Source organism: Argopecten irradians, chromosome 14, assembly GCF_041381155.1.
Source record: "Argopecten irradians isolate NY chromosome 14, Ai_NY, whole genome shotgun sequence".
NCBI lineage: Eukaryota > Metazoa > Mollusca > Bivalvia > Pectinida > Pectinidae > Argopecten > Argopecten irradians.
The window spans coordinates 28720659-28736899 of NC_091147.1; the positions used below are offsets into that span (position 1 = coordinate 28720659).

General features: G+C 36.2%; 1 protein-coding gene across 1 annotated transcript in view; it reads right to left on the reverse strand.

Moving 5' to 3' along the window:
• Positions 1-320: 320 nt before the first annotated feature.
• Positions 321-16241, reverse strand: part of LOC138307482 (myeloperoxidase-like) — a 35790-nt gene continuing 19869 nt past the window's right edge. Inside the window, exons 8-15 of the mRNA XM_069248257.1 lie at positions 15011-15112; positions 13228-13326; positions 8450-8702; positions 7635-7856; positions 5123-5323; positions 3733-3899; positions 1937-2033; positions 321-645 (exon numbers count right to left, since the gene is read on the reverse strand). Coding sequence (XP_069104358.1) covers positions 567-645; positions 1937-2033; positions 3733-3899; positions 5123-5323; positions 7635-7856; positions 8450-8702; positions 13228-13326; positions 15011-15112 — 1220 coding nt within the window. The 3' untranslated portion in view covers positions 321-566. The remainder of the gene's footprint in view (positions 646-1936; positions 2034-3732; positions 3900-5122; positions 5324-7634; positions 7857-8449; positions 8703-13227; positions 13327-15010; positions 15113-16241) is intronic.

Here is a 16241-nt window from a genome sequence, read left to right on the forward strand (position 1 = left end):
CGACTAAATCTGTAATCTTCTCTTAACATACATGCCGACACAGGCGTTTGTCTGACAAAAGGTTTTCTTCACACTTTTCTTGTCAAAATAATATTGGTTACTTCAGGTTTAAAATATAGCGCCGTAATCCAAAGCAATTGTGTCTAAACTTTATGTTTAAGTCCTATTTTATGAAGGCTCTTATTAGAAAATAACATTTAGAACCAATATTTGAAGTCAATTTATCAACTACTACAGCATAGAAAATGACTAACCATACAAAATCTAAACAACACACTTTTAAAACGTGCAAAAGAAATTTTAATTGCAAATAACACAATTTAAAAGTATAGTATATAGAACTTACTATTTTTTTAAAAAGAAGTACAAAAATTAAAAAAAATCAGGCGTAAGGTAAAACAATATTTTGATTTACAAATATATTTAATACATGTATAATGATTTTCGGTTAAAATGTTATCTAACACACATTGATTTGGATTAATAAAACAGAGTTAAGAAAGATACAAGTATGATTTGTTTCATTAGTGTGCAGCAAGTCGGTCGTTTTAGCCGGTATATCGGATTCAGGTATGGATGTTTGGATTCAGGAATTCAGAGACGTCAAAGTCTGCATAATGGCTGCATGGTTTCAAATCAGCCAACCTTTTAAAAGGAAAAAGCATAGATGTACCGTATGTTTTAAATGGGATTTACATACTAATATATACTGATTGTCTTCCAGGTGCATCGTTTCTCTAATATAATCAATATCATATAATAACTGTTCATATAAATTATGTATCATTTGATGCCAGCAAAGCATGTAAATGTTTTCATGAGCAAACTGTTATTTCAAAAACGAATATTGACACGAAATCGGGAGATGTAGAATCCCTGAAACAGCTTTAAAATTGTACATTTTTGCTTGTAAGAATTTAGTTTCATAATAAGGGAGATCTCTGTTGGTCCAATAGAGAACAACGACAACTGGCTCAAGCTTTAAAAGCATTTGAATGACCATGATTTGATTTTATTAAAAATAACAACATTAATAATCCCATTCACTTTCTATTGTTTTTTATAATAGATATATACTGATTAAATATTTTAAAACTATTTTAAGATTGAAAATGTTTACTTCTATGTTGTATTATGACAGAAAAACATGCAGTGAATGCATATTAAAGTACAGATAATAAAAAAAATTATTTCATAATTTAATAATAAATATCAATACTTCATATAGATTTATGGTGCTAAAATGCTCTATCTTGAAAAAACCCATTTAGCTTTATGTTCTTGAAAAAGTGAATGAATGAGAGTAATAAGGTCATTTTTTATCATATTATTTTTCTGTATCAATTTCAATCTAATTAAAATTAGACTTGTTATTCCGCTTCACTACGATACTCTACGTTACGCTCCAATACAAGATATAACGATGCCCCGTTCGAGGTCACCTCAGCATGACCTCTGGCCTAGAATCGGAACATCTCGGGACGTACTATTATCCGTTTAAACTTCCGAATGAATCAACCACACCGAAGATTCCGTAGTCGACACGCTGATTGGCTAACCATAGGGGTCATGCTGAGGTGACCCCGAACGGGGCATCGTTAGATATTGTATTGGAGCGTAACGTAGAGTTTTAATTTTAATAACATTGTATCAATTTTGAAAATATTGAGACTACTACCATAAGTCAATCAATTCCTGGTAACGTTACAATGTAGTAGAAAATATAATTTCATATACATGCATACACAGATTTAGTACTTGTATTACTTCAAAGACTTTTGACGTCTGTGATTTTGAAAATTAAAACTGTAGATGAAATACATGGCAGTCTTAATATTCAAAGTTTGCTATTTTGTGTCAATATCAAATGGGTGATGAATAATTGGAATATCAGAAATTGGAAGTTTTCAGTTATTCATTGATTTAAATGACGCACCTTGGAATGACAAAGATGTCTTGCTGTATTTCCTTTAATCCAAGACCATGACAAAACACATTGGCAAGGTCGAATTTCAGGATAGCTTCACGCTGGCCTAAAAGTAATAAAATGATAAACGAACATCCGGGGCCAACATATTTCATTCATTACCAGCACAGTTCGTTTTACATTTATTTCAATCCTCTTATAGGAACAATGGCGATCAATTAAATCATTTTGGTTATACCCACGGCTTTGATGTAAGCGTATTCATTATAAACGTGTTTTACCGTATTGTAAATTCAATAATAAATAAGATTGACATTTTAAATAACAAAAAATAACCTGTTGCCGATAGAAAACATCAATATTTGATTACAAACATGTTAAAGATGCCCCATCGCTGACAAATGGTATTTTTTCACTATAAAAAACAGTAGTAGACGATTTGGTTTTTTTCTTCAGCTACAAAATGTACTTACTTTACACAATTACCACTATTGAAAAGTTTGAGATTATAATTTTACTTCAAGTTAAAAATATCAAAAATAATTAACTGCATCCCGAAAAAAATCCGTGGCACTTTATCTTATATATTATTTTTTGTGTTGATTAGACATATATATACACGATTAAACACCAATTATTGTTCAAATGATGAATATCATTTATGCTCTGTCGGCGATGGAGTATCTGTAAATAAAACCTACTATAATTTAAGTTAAAAGTTTTAAAATCAGGTGTGCCATAACTCGGCCAAAAAAATTTGATATGGTATTTTTCTTCAGTCACTCCTTAAAATCCATGGGACCCAATGAAAAAAGCTATAAAAAACACCTAAATATTCAAGGAACCAAGTGTAATGCCTTATAGACATGGGGTACATCACAGAATTTAGACACTATTAAAATCGAGTTTTTTTATTACTGATTTGTGTTTAAATGGACGTATACCTGCAGAAATTACTTACAATTAGTTAATACACTGTTAAAGTGTGTAATGAAACTGTAGACTGCACATTGACTACTTAGTCTGACCGTATGTACTCATGTCAAAGCTATTTAGATGTATTTTGATGAGTTTTGGCAGTAATTCCAAAAAGTAGTTTTCAGCTCGTATTTGTATTTGGACAATTAAAAACTAAGTTATTCTCAAAATGTTGTTAACTTTTTATGGTTAATAACATACGTGTGTTTAAAGCTCTACATGCTTCGGAAGTATGAAATATACGGTACGCAAAAGTAGTCCGTCTTGGCATATTACAGAATTACATTGTAGCTCCCTTGCGGGTAGGTATCGATTGTTAGGTCATTATTTTATGAGCGCTTTCTCCGAAATGTATGACGATACCTACCCGCAAGGATAGATAACTCTGTAAAATGCAAATACGGAATAATGTTTCTTAAAAAGTGATTATTCGGTGTATTTATCTTTATATTAATGGATTTCATTAGAACAGTATATATACTAATTTTGAGTTGGAATTTCTTGCGGAGCAGTCGCCAGACACTGACCACAGATTGCTGGTTTCCTTTGGCTCTTCCAGCTTGTATACAAAGCCTATACCAGACGTTAAAGCAGGCAGACCAAACAAAACGTTACTATCTTTTGACCCTTGGACACATGTAAGGCTGTCAAACTCATCAATACAATGACAGTAGAAAGGATAAGAGCTCTGTTATAACAAAGGGACCCAGCACGGACATATTATCCCTCCCATGTTTTGTCATATACTGTGTAACCGCCAGCGTCATCGTTGATGACGTCATCTATTTAGTCGTTCAATTAAAAAACACCCTGTAATTGACATTTACCTTGTGTGAAGCCTTCTATTGTAGAACGTTCAAACCAGTACCGGTCTCCCTCTTTTATATCTTCGAATTGCTTCCCTAGTAGACAGCCAAATGTAGGTCCAACATGACCGCCCTTGACCGAAATCTCCGACACACCTCCGACAAACAAGTCTATGTCCTTGACATCACTACGATGAACAATTGATTATTGATAATACATTATCTCTAGAAGAGGAAAACAATAGATAAATAGTAGATGGTTACACACACATGGACAACGACATTGTTCTATCACAAAACCGAGAATAATAATATTTAAAGATGCTCCACCGCCGACAAATGTTATTTTCTCACTATCAAAAACAGGAGCAGACGATTTCGTATTTTTCTTCATTTAGAAAAGTTACTTACTAAATACACCATTACCACCATTGAAAAGTTTGAGCTTCTAATTTTACTTCAAGTTAAAAATATGAAAAATAATTAATTGCATCCCGAAAAAAATCCGTGGCACTATATCCTATATTGAATGAAGTACTGATTGCGCATGCACCAAAGGCAAAACGAATTATTTCATATTATTTTTGTGTTGATTATATATATATACACACGATTAAACACCAATTATTGTTCAAATGATGAATATCATTAAAGCTCTGTCGGCGGTGGAGCATCTTTAATAATGTATAGTAACGTAAAGGCCCACTATTTTTCCGAAACACAAATTGAAAGTTAATATAAAAATCAAAATAGAGCATATTTATAAATGAAGATGTGTTGCAAAAAATGCCACAAAAGGTAGCCACTTAAATTCGCGTCATTGTTTTATGGTATCTTCCTCATAGTTCATTTGTATTTCTTATTTACCAAATACAGCAACAACTAGCCGCTTAGTGGTAAAATGATTTATAGTATCTAAGATACAGTGCGAAAGTAAACAAAAACAAGAGAATAAAAAAAAACAATGTTAAAAGAACCTAATTGAATGATAGTTCATTCGCATTTCAATAGAAATAACAATATTTTAGACATTTGAATCGCATGATTATTTGTTATGATTAAGCAATACACTGTAGAGTATAGTAGACATGAATGCATATAGATAATCAAATGTCGCCCGATATCACGTCATTAGAAATGATACATCGATTATATTTGAGGGAATAATAGATTTTAAACTTTTAGCTAAGATAACTCGTGTTATATTATATTTTGAATAAACAACTACCTGTTATATGTGAAATTTAGATGTGCTCTGAAATCAGTTCGAAGTCGAAAGCCATCCAATAGAAACCAAGAGAAGGAGCGGATGTACACACCTGGATGTGTAAACATACCGACTAATGGCGTTTATCACATGCTTATTCCATTGTGTACCTTGCATAGTTATAGGATAAATGAATCAACTTACTCGTAGACCTCCCTAAATTTGTTTCTGAAATATGGCGTATGATCTGTCAAGTTGTCGAATGTCGAGACATCGGATAGTTTACATAGACTCCTATACTCCGTATAGCTTGGTATACCGTGCTCACGTGCTCTTTGAATGTTAATGGCGGGGAGATCCAACATTTTCCCAAACAGTTGATTTTGAATGGAATCGGCGAAAAATCTGAAACAAGTATGACTTGAATAAAAAGTGTTTCTTCCGTGTTTTATTTACATTTTTGAATTTTACCTACCGATTATACAAAAACTTACTCACAATGGGAAGTGATGTCGTTGTGATAAACTCATTTGATTGTTTTAATTTCCTTGTATATTCTCTGTTGTAACATGTTCTTTCTATTGTACATAATTCAAAACAATCTGGAATCAAGGACTTTCTATACAATGAAACGAAATATTTTGTCTTAAGATCGATATTAGATGAACCACTCTGTAAACACCGATTCGACTCCAGGGAACGTTCCGAGGGTTATCACAAACAAATTAGAATAAACAAACAAACAAGAAAAAAACAATAAAAAAAGAAAAAGAAAAAAAAACAAAAAATAGTATGTAATAATTTTCTTCTAACGTTTTTTAAAGTATAATTTAATCCTGTGGGATGTGTCTGTGGCAATGTGCTTCAGGGACATAGCACTTCAAAAAGGGGTAACTGTCTTGGCTGTTAATAGACATCTCCCATTTTCCCCGACACGGACGTTTTTGGGCGCCGTTTTGAAATGAAAAATAATCAATATTGTAATAAATACGTTCTGAATAAACAGTTGATGTAATACAAGCAGTCGCATTGTATCTTAATGTTTGATATCCTGTTAAAGGTAGTGATAGTTTGTTTGCCTATTTATCACGAATATACGTAACCGGCCTACAATACCTTTCGGCCGGGGACGAATTGGTTCACTGTGTCGTAGTGGAGCACCGCCTCCGAAAATCACTCGGGCAGGTTTTTTTTATACTTTTTTGTAGGTTTCCAATTATTTTATGCGTATACATGCATTTACATATTATTTTTGTCCAAAACAAACATAACTACCATTCTAAATAGCTACCGTACCGCTCACAAGACGTCAAATTCACAATTTGTGGACTTGCCGTATAAATTCCCTTCAGAAAGACCTTCATATGTATTATGTAAAAAAGTGCCTCGATGAGAATTTGATATTTTATGTGGTTCAGTTTCATTGCCTAGTAGGTGAGCGATATCAAGCAAGTACGATAAAACGTTTTATAATGGTTTGCATAACTTTCCTCCATTAGCAGTAACAGGCACCAATTGTAGCTGTAAAGACGACACCATTTTCTGTCGAAAAGTATACAATATTGCAGCTATTTTTAAGTGTAATACTTGAACATAACTTAGTTACCATAAAGTGTCTATGCATTCGTTCTAACCTTATATATTACTGTAGATTCGTAATTCGTTGTGTTGTTTGTAAATTTTGGAAAAAATGTAAATAAAAAAGGGCAGTTCACGGAGTTCAGTAAATATATTTCTGTCACCAAATACCAATGTCATTATGTTTACTAGTGTTTATAGCTTGTAGTAGGAGCGCTGGTTCGACCGGACCGTACATAAACTATAAACTATACATAGACCATTTATATACTATACATAGACCATTTATAAACTATACATAGACCATTTATAAACTATACATAAACAATTTATAAACTATACATAAACAATATATAAACTATACATAAACCATATATAAACTATACATAAACCATATATAAACTATACATAAACCATATATAAACTATACATAAATCTTTTATAAACTATACATAAACCATATATAAACTATACATAAATCATTTATATACTATATATAGATCATTTATAAAACAAACAGAAACCATTTATAAACTATACAGAAACCATTTATAATATATACACAAACCATTTATAATATATACAGAAACCATAAATAAACTATACACAAACCATTTATAAACTATATAGAAACCATTTATGATAAATACATAAACCATTTAAACATATACATCAACCATTTAAAACATAAACATCAACCATTTATAAACTATACAAAAATATTTTGAATGTACTTTGAGCGCAAATGAGTGTAAATTTCAAATAAGATTTTACAAAACGAGTTTGAGAAGTTTTATTTTTGCGAGTCATGGTGAGCAAAAACAGTGTCCTAAAAATGAAAGCTGGTAAAAATAAAAACTTCTTTGATTTGAAATGAACGCAAATTTGTTTTTTATCACATAAGATTTCGAAACAACTCAATGTATATTGCAAAGATCCAGCGGAAGCATTCATTTTGTCACTACGTCATTGACTCCTGATGTCACGTCATTGTGTACTGACGTCACAATGAATTTCATGCCAATGAAAGCGTTTCAGGTTATATCACACTAGTGACATGTGCATGTGCAAAAAAAACTTGCATGAACGAAATCGCTTGATATAAGGCGAATTATATGATGAAAATAATATTACGTACGCATCGGATTGCTTGCATGGAAGTGTAACCATCCAACGTGCCATATCTCCCAACTTAGCGGAATTGAAGAGTTTATCAACTATAAAGAAGTTGTTGGCAAGAGGATCGCCATGTGTGCGGAAACAGTCGTTCAGCAAAATGATCAGGTTGTGAACGAGTGTATGGCCGTATCGCATTGTCGCTGAACTGAAATGATTCTGCGTGGACGGGTTCGTTCTGTCACTGAAACCAAAACAGAAATAATTAATCGCTCATAGATAATGAATGTGATAAACATATTAGTTAATGAAAATGTCTTAATTGACACGAGTTTGCCAGCATAAACCTTGATCCGAGCTTAAAAGAGTTTAAATATTGATTTTGCTGACGGTTCCTGCCTCTGATGAGTACTCTATTTTATTGGTCGACACCCCTCATAAAATCGGATTTCATTCGTGTTGATTCAGTGTCAATGTTCTTGTTTCAGTATCAATGTTCGTACATACATTTGCTTGATTGTTTATGTTATGTCTGGAGAAAGGACAGCGGCGTTGAGGACATCATGATATGACTCATGATAAAGATCAGGTCAGATTCCTTTGTGAGTTGTGAAACATTTTACAAAATTAGTTCACTGAAACCTATTTTTGACACTTAGTTATATTTTCCAATTTGTTTTATTTTCAATATATCAATGCATCATGAGTCATGTCATGATGCCGCGACCCTCCGGTATATGTAAACAAACAAAAAATGCTTATCGGTCATGGCCAGCAGAGGACACAAATTGACACTCCTCCTTCGTTATGTGGAAAGGTTCGGTAGGAGTCACTTACTTGTATTGGTGACCGACACCTATTTCGAGTTTGTACTTTCTCATCAGCTTGTCACCCAACACAGCCGGTAGCCATTTCGTATAGGTCACGTGCTGCATAATTGCACCAATGATTTTCCTACATAACTGGTAGATGTCTTCGTCACTGAGGCTCGAATCTTTTTCTTTGAACTGATCTGCTAATCTGTTATGGAAGCGTACGAAGACAATATGTATCGCTGCGAGATGAGGGTTTTCATTCACACGAATATCACCTAATGAAAGAAAAAATTAGATCAAGAATTTGTAAGTTCATTGCCTGCCTTGCAAGACAAGGTAGTTAATAGGATCTAACGTGGTATTTAAATTTGAAATAACTTATTGAAAGCAGACTAGTATGTCGGTGTAATGACAATGAATACTTATCGTTGTACTGAGGTAAGTATACCTACCGGCGTACTGACAGTGAACACTTACCGGTGTACTGAGGTAAATACCTACCGACATACTGACAGTGAATACTTACCGGTGTACTGAGGTAAAATATCTACCGGCGTACTGACAGTGAATACTTACCGGTGTACTGAGGTAAGTATACCTACCGGCGAACTGACAGTGAATACTTACCGTGGTACTGACAGTTAATACCTACCTGTGTACTGACAGTGAATACTTACTGGTGTACTGTGGTATATACCTACCGGCGTACTCACAGTGAATACTTACCGGTGTACTGAGGTAAGTATACCTACCGGCGTACTGACAGTGAATACTTACCGGTGTACTGAGGTAAATACCTACCGGCGAACTGACAGTGAATACTTACCGGTGTACTGAGGTAAGTATACCTACCGACGTACTGACTGTGAATACTTACCGGTATACTGAGGTAAGTATACCTACCGGCGTACTGACAGTGAATACTTACCGGTGTACTGAGGTAAGTATACCTACCGGCGTACTGACAGTGAATACTTAACGGTGTACTGAGGTAAGTATACCTGTCGGCGTACTGACAGTGAATACTTACCGGTGTACTGAGGTAAGTATACCTACCGGCGTACTGACAGTGAATACTTACCGGTGTACTGAGGTAAGTATACCTACCGGCGTACTGACAGTGAATACTTAACGGTGTACTGAGGTAAGTATACCTGTCGGCGTACTGACAGTGAATACTTACCGGTGAACTGACGTAAGTATACCTACCGGCGTACTGACAGTGAGTACTTACCGGCGAACTGAAAGTGAATACTTACCGGTGTACTGGGAAATATATACCTACCGGCGAACTGAGAGTGAATAGGAACCGATGTACTGACAGTGAATACTTACTGGTGAACTGACAGTGAATACTTACCGTTGTACTGAGGTAAATACCTATCGGTGTACTGACAGTGAATACCTACCGGCGTACTGACAGTGAATACTTACCGGTGTACTGACAGTGAATACTTACCGGTGTAGTGAGGTAAGTATACCTACCGGCGTACTGACAGAGAATACTTACCGGTGTACTGAGGTAAATACCTACCGGTGTACTGACAGTGAATATTTACCGGTGTACTGAGGTAAATACCTACCGGCGTACTGACAATACCTACCGGCGTACTGACAGTGAATACTTACCGGTGTACTGAGGTAAATACCTACCGGTGTACTGACAGTGAATACTTACCGGTGTACTGAGGTAAATACCTACCGGCGTACTAACAGTGAATACTTACCGGTGTACTGAGGTAAATAGCTACCGGCGTACTGACAGTGAATACTTCACGGTGTACTGAGGTAAATACCTACCGGCGTACTGACAGGGAATACTTACCGGTGTTCTGAGGTAAATATACCTATCTGTGTATTGACAGTGAATATTTACCGGTGTACTGAGGTAAATACTTACCGGTGTACTGACAGTGAATACTTACCGGTGTACTGAGGTAAATACTTACCGGCGTACTGACAGTGAATACTTACTTGTGTACTGAGGTAAATACCTACCGGAGTACTGAGAGTGAGAACTTACCGGCGTAATAAAAGTGAGTTCTTACTAGTAAACTGATGTAAATACTTACCGGTGTACTGAGGTAAATACCTACCGGCGTACTCACAGTGAATACTTACCGGTGTACTGAGGTAAGTACACCTACCGGCGTACTAACAGTGAATACTTACCGGTGTACTGAGGTAAATACCTACCGGCGAACTGACAGTGAATACTTACCGGTGTACTGAGGTAAGTATACCTACCGGCGTACTGACTGTGAATACTTACCGGTGTACTGAGGTAAGTATACCTACCGGCGTACTGACTGTGAATACTTACCGATGTACTGAGGTAAGTATACCTTCCGGCGTTCTGACAATGAATACTTACCAGCGTACTGAGGTAAGTATACCTACAGGCGTACTGACTGTGAATACTTACCGATGTACTGAGGTAAGTATACCTTCCGGCGTACTGACAGTGAATACTTACCGGTGTACTGAGGTAAGTATACCTACCGGCGTACTGACTGTGAATACTTACCGATGTACTGAGGTAAGTATACCTACCAGCGTACTGACAGTGAATACTTAACGGTGTACTGAGGTAAATAAACATACCGGCGTAATGACAGTGAATACTTATCGGTGTACTGAGATAAAAATACCTACCGGAGAACTGACAGTGAATAGGAACCGGTGTATGACAGTGAATACTTACCGGGAACTGACAGTGAATACTTACCGGTGTACTGAGCTAAATGCCTACCGGTGTACTGACAGTGAATACCTACCGGCGTACTGAGGTAAATGCCTACCGGTGTACTGACAGTGAATACCTACCGGCGTACTGAGGTAAATACCTACCGGCGAACTGAAAGTGAATAGGAACCGGCAAACTGACAGTGAATACTTAGCGGTGTACTGGGATAAATACCTACCGGTTTACTGACAGTGAATACCTACCGGCGTACTGACAGTGAATACTTACCGGTGTAGTGACAGTGAATACTTACCGGTGTAGTGAGGTAAATACCTACCGGTGTACTGACAGTGAATACTTACCGGTGTACTGAGGTAAATACCTCCCGGTGTACTGACAGTGAATACTTACCGGTGTACTGAGGTAAATACCTACCGGCGTACTGACAGGGAATACTTACCGGTGTTCTGAGTTAAATATACCTATCTGTGTTCTGACAGTGAATACTTACCGGTGTACTGAGGTAAATACCTACCGGCGTACTGACAGTAAATACTTACCGGTGTACTGAGGTAAATACTTACCGGCATACTGACAGTGAATACTTACTTGTGTACTGTGGTAAATACCTACCGGCGTACTGAGAGTGAATACTTACTTGTGTACTTAGGTAAAATACCTACCGGCGTACTGAGAGTGAGAACTTACCGGCGTAATAAAAGTGAATTATTACTGGTGTACTGATGTAAATACCTACCGGTGTACTGAGGTAAACACCTACCGGTGTTCTGAGGTAAATATGCCTACCGGCGTAATGACAGTGAATATGAATCAGTGTACTGAGGTAAACACCTACCGGTGTACTGAGGTAAGTATATCTACCGGCGTACTGACATTGAATACTTACCGGGGTACTGAGGTAAATACCTACCGGCGAACTGACAGTGAATTCTTACCGGTGTACTGAGGTAAATATACCTACCGGCGTACTGACAGTGAACACTTACCGGTGTACTGAGGTAAATACCTACCGACATACTGACAGTGAATACTTACCGGTGTACTGAGGTAAATACCTACCGGCGAACTGACAGTGAATACTTACCGGTGTACTGAGGTAAATACCTACCGACATACTGACAGTGAATACTTACCGGCGTACTGACAGTGAATACTTAGCGGTGTAATGAGGTAAATACATACCGGCATACTGACAGTTAATACTTACCGGTGTACTGACAGTGAATACTTACCGGTGTACTGACAGTGAATACTTACCGGTGTACTAAGGTAAATACCTACCGGCGAACTGACAGTGAATACTTACCGGTGTACTGAGGTAAATACCTACCGACATACTGACAGTGAATACTTAGCGGTGTAATGAGGTAAATACTTACCGGCATACTGACAGTTAATACTTACCGGTGTACTAAGGTAAATATCTACCGACATCCTGACAGTGAATACTTACCGGCGTACTGACAGTGAATACTTACCGGTGTACTGACAGTGAATACTTACCGGTGTACTGAGGTAAATACCTACCGGTGTACTGACAGTGAATACTTACCGGTGTACTGAGGTAAATACCTACCGGCGTACTGACAGTGAATACTTACCGGTGTACTGAGGTAAATACCTACCGGTGTACTGACAGTGAATACTTACCGGTGTACTGAGGTAAATACCTACCGGTGTACTGACAGTGAATACTTACCGGTGTACTGAGGTAAATACCTACCGACGTACTGACAGTGAATACTTACCGGCGTACTGATAGTGAATACTTACCGGCGAACTGACAGTGAATACTTACCGGTGTACTAAGGTAAATACCTACCGGCGTACTGACAGTGAATACTTACCGGTGTACTGAGGTAAATACCTACCGACATACTGACAGTGAATACTTACCGGTGTACTGACAGTGAATACGTACCGGCGAACTGACAGTGAATACTTACCGGTGTACTAAGGTAAATACCTACCGGCGTACTGACAGTGAATACTTACCGGTGTACTGAGGTAAATACCTACCGACATACTGACAGTGAATACTTACCGGCGTACTGACAGTGAATACTTACCGGTGTTCTAAGGTAAATACCTACCGGCGTACTGGCAGTGAGCTCCGTATAATGTTGTTTTCACACAAGCACCAGTATCAGGATTCGGCGGCAGCAGATTTTGATTACCAACTTTCATTTTACCTGGGGAGATAACAAACATACGGTACACTCTGTAATGGAAGTATTGTTTTATTAATTGTTGATAGCCATTTCCTTTCTTGTTTCTTTTAAAAGTCTTTATTTTGCTTTAATCTATTTACTGTTGTTGTCTTTTATCTGGAATAAAAATTATGAAAATTTGAGTTCATTGATCTTAAGTACGTTTTCAAAACGAAACATATCATATCTAATTATCAAAGGAGATAATTTGACATATCTCTTCAATGCAGATTTTTTTTTTTTTTTTTTTTTTTTTTTTTTTTTTTGCGTTATCTATTCCATTTCATTCCCATCATTGAGCACTATAAGCCCCCATGAAAAATAGCCTTCTGTTTGTTTGTTTTCTCTTTTTGAGGATGGTGCTTAAAATTTGATTTTAATAATTTAGTAGGTACGAATTAGGAATTAGCATTCGTGATTTACCTCATTTCAAATGAAACTGTATTCAGTTGTTGCACATTGATATCTTAGCTTATGGTTTATTTTGATCAAGGACTGTGTCACTTTTTCAAATTTCCCGCGATAACGTTATTCGTGTATAACGTCATATTACTCTTTAAGGCTCCGCACGTCTAAGGTTTCAGTCTCGTTGAAGTCTCGTTTTGACTAAGATCAAAGAGATTTTGAAATTTTGCATGGCATCCTTTTGGTTATATAGATATTAATAGATAGCAGTTAACATGTTTATACTGCAAGTATATAATCAAGATTTTCAGACAACTATAGTCACTTATTTCGTAATATTGATCAGATCAACATTTAAAATGTGCAGTTGCAATGCTTCAGTTTTTGTGCTTACAACCAAAACTGTATATACAATTAATACAGACAAAATTTAATTGATAAATTAATGGAATACCCATGAAGTTATAAAAATATGGTCAACTTAAGTTTTTTTAGCTAACAATTGCAGCTGATCATCAATAAAGGTCACTAGCTAGATAGCAATTAACCATCAATGAAGGTGCAAATGTCCCTACGTGTAGCTAAATAACAATTTACCATCAATGAAGGTGCGAAGGTCAAAAGCTAGATAACATTTAATCATCAATGATGGTGTGAAGGTCCCTAGCTAGATAACAATTAATCATCAATGAAGGTGCGATGGTCCCTAGCTAGATAACATTTAACCATCTATGACGGTGCGAAGGTCCCTAGCAAGATAACAATTAACCATCAATGGAGATGTGAAGGTTCCTATCTAGATAACAATTAACCATCAATGAAAGTCCCTAGCTAGATAACAATTAACCATCAATGAAGGTTCGAAGGTCCCTAGCTAGATAACAATTAATCTTCAATAAAGGTTCTAAGTTCACTAGCTAGATAACATCAAACCATTAATGAAGGTGCGAAGGTCCCTAGCTAGATAACAAATATCCATCAATGAAGGTGCAAAGGTTTACTTAGATAACAATCATCATCAATGAAGGTGCGAATGTCCTTAGCTAGATAACAATTAATAATCATTGAAGGTGAGAAGGTCCCTTGCAAAATAACAATTTACCATCAACGAAGGTGCGAATGTCCCTAAATAGATAAAACTTATCATCAATGAAAGGAGCAAATGTCCCTAGCTAGATAACAGTTAACCATTAATTAAGTTCCATAGCTAGATAACAATCGACCATCAAGGTGCGATGGTTCTAAGCTAGATAAAACTTACCATCAGTGAAGGAGCGAATGTCATTAGCTGTTGCGTCATCAGATCCATACACCTGCGAAGCGTCTATGAAGGTTGTAATTCCGTTGATTTGCTCCCGAATACCTGAAACATAATGACATATTAATGTTCCGTCTTTGCATATTATATAGTAATCTTCCCTTGCGAGTAGGTATTAATTGTGACGTCATTTCTTTCAGATCGTAACGTTATACTTTTCCGAGAAAACTATCAATCTCTCCCAGAGTGCATTGCAGTCCCCGTATTTCAGTGAACTCTGGGAGGGACTGGAAAACTATGTGAGTTTCGCTCACAAAATAATTACGTCACAATTGATACCTCTCCGAAAGGTAGGTAGCTCTGCAACATGCAAAGACGAAATAATATTGCATAAACTATACTAATCACTTCAGCGTGGTATATTGGGAACAACCAACTAAATGAAAAATAGACCTTCGAAATGAACCCTGTTGATAGAAGATTGAGCCCAGGATAGAATTTTGACCTACCGACTGATTGGCTATTTAATTATGAATTTCAAACGTAAAAAGGTAAAAATATTTGATATTCAGGATCTTTTAGAGCAAATGCACCTTATTTCAAAATGGCTACCTTGGATGGAGTATGAGCTGAAGGACCCAAACTTTTTTTCTATCTAATGTTATATAAAAAAACCTAGACTTTAATTATAGAGCACAGCAGCTAACTAATATTCCTTTGTTTTAATAATACATTAGAAATCTTTAACTCTGTGGTCTATGTAACATTATTTAGTTGGTTGGTACCTATAAAATGCCGTTAAGACATCAGTGAACAACAAATAATTATGTTTTATCCAAATTGCTATGGAATTTTATCTGTAGATTATTCCAGGTTTAGAATTTTCAAAGTTATGACTTACAATAAAATGCTGGAGTGTTATGTGTCATTACGTCATATACCAGACAATGTTATCAGGGGACAGTTTCACGTGGTGAATATTCCATTCTTGTAACAGCTAAAAGGATGGTCACTATTATATTGTTTTTTTCGAAGGGGGCCCGGGGATTAATCGGCCATTGTTTTATCTCAATCTGCTTATATTCTTAGCATGTAAATACATGTACATTGCACATATAAAAGAAAAACTGAACTAAATTGTTTTAATATTCCATCATGTTTTCTCCATACTGAGTGTAAGGAACACCTTTACATTAACTAATAAGACAGGTCCTATGTTCAACAGTGCTTGGAT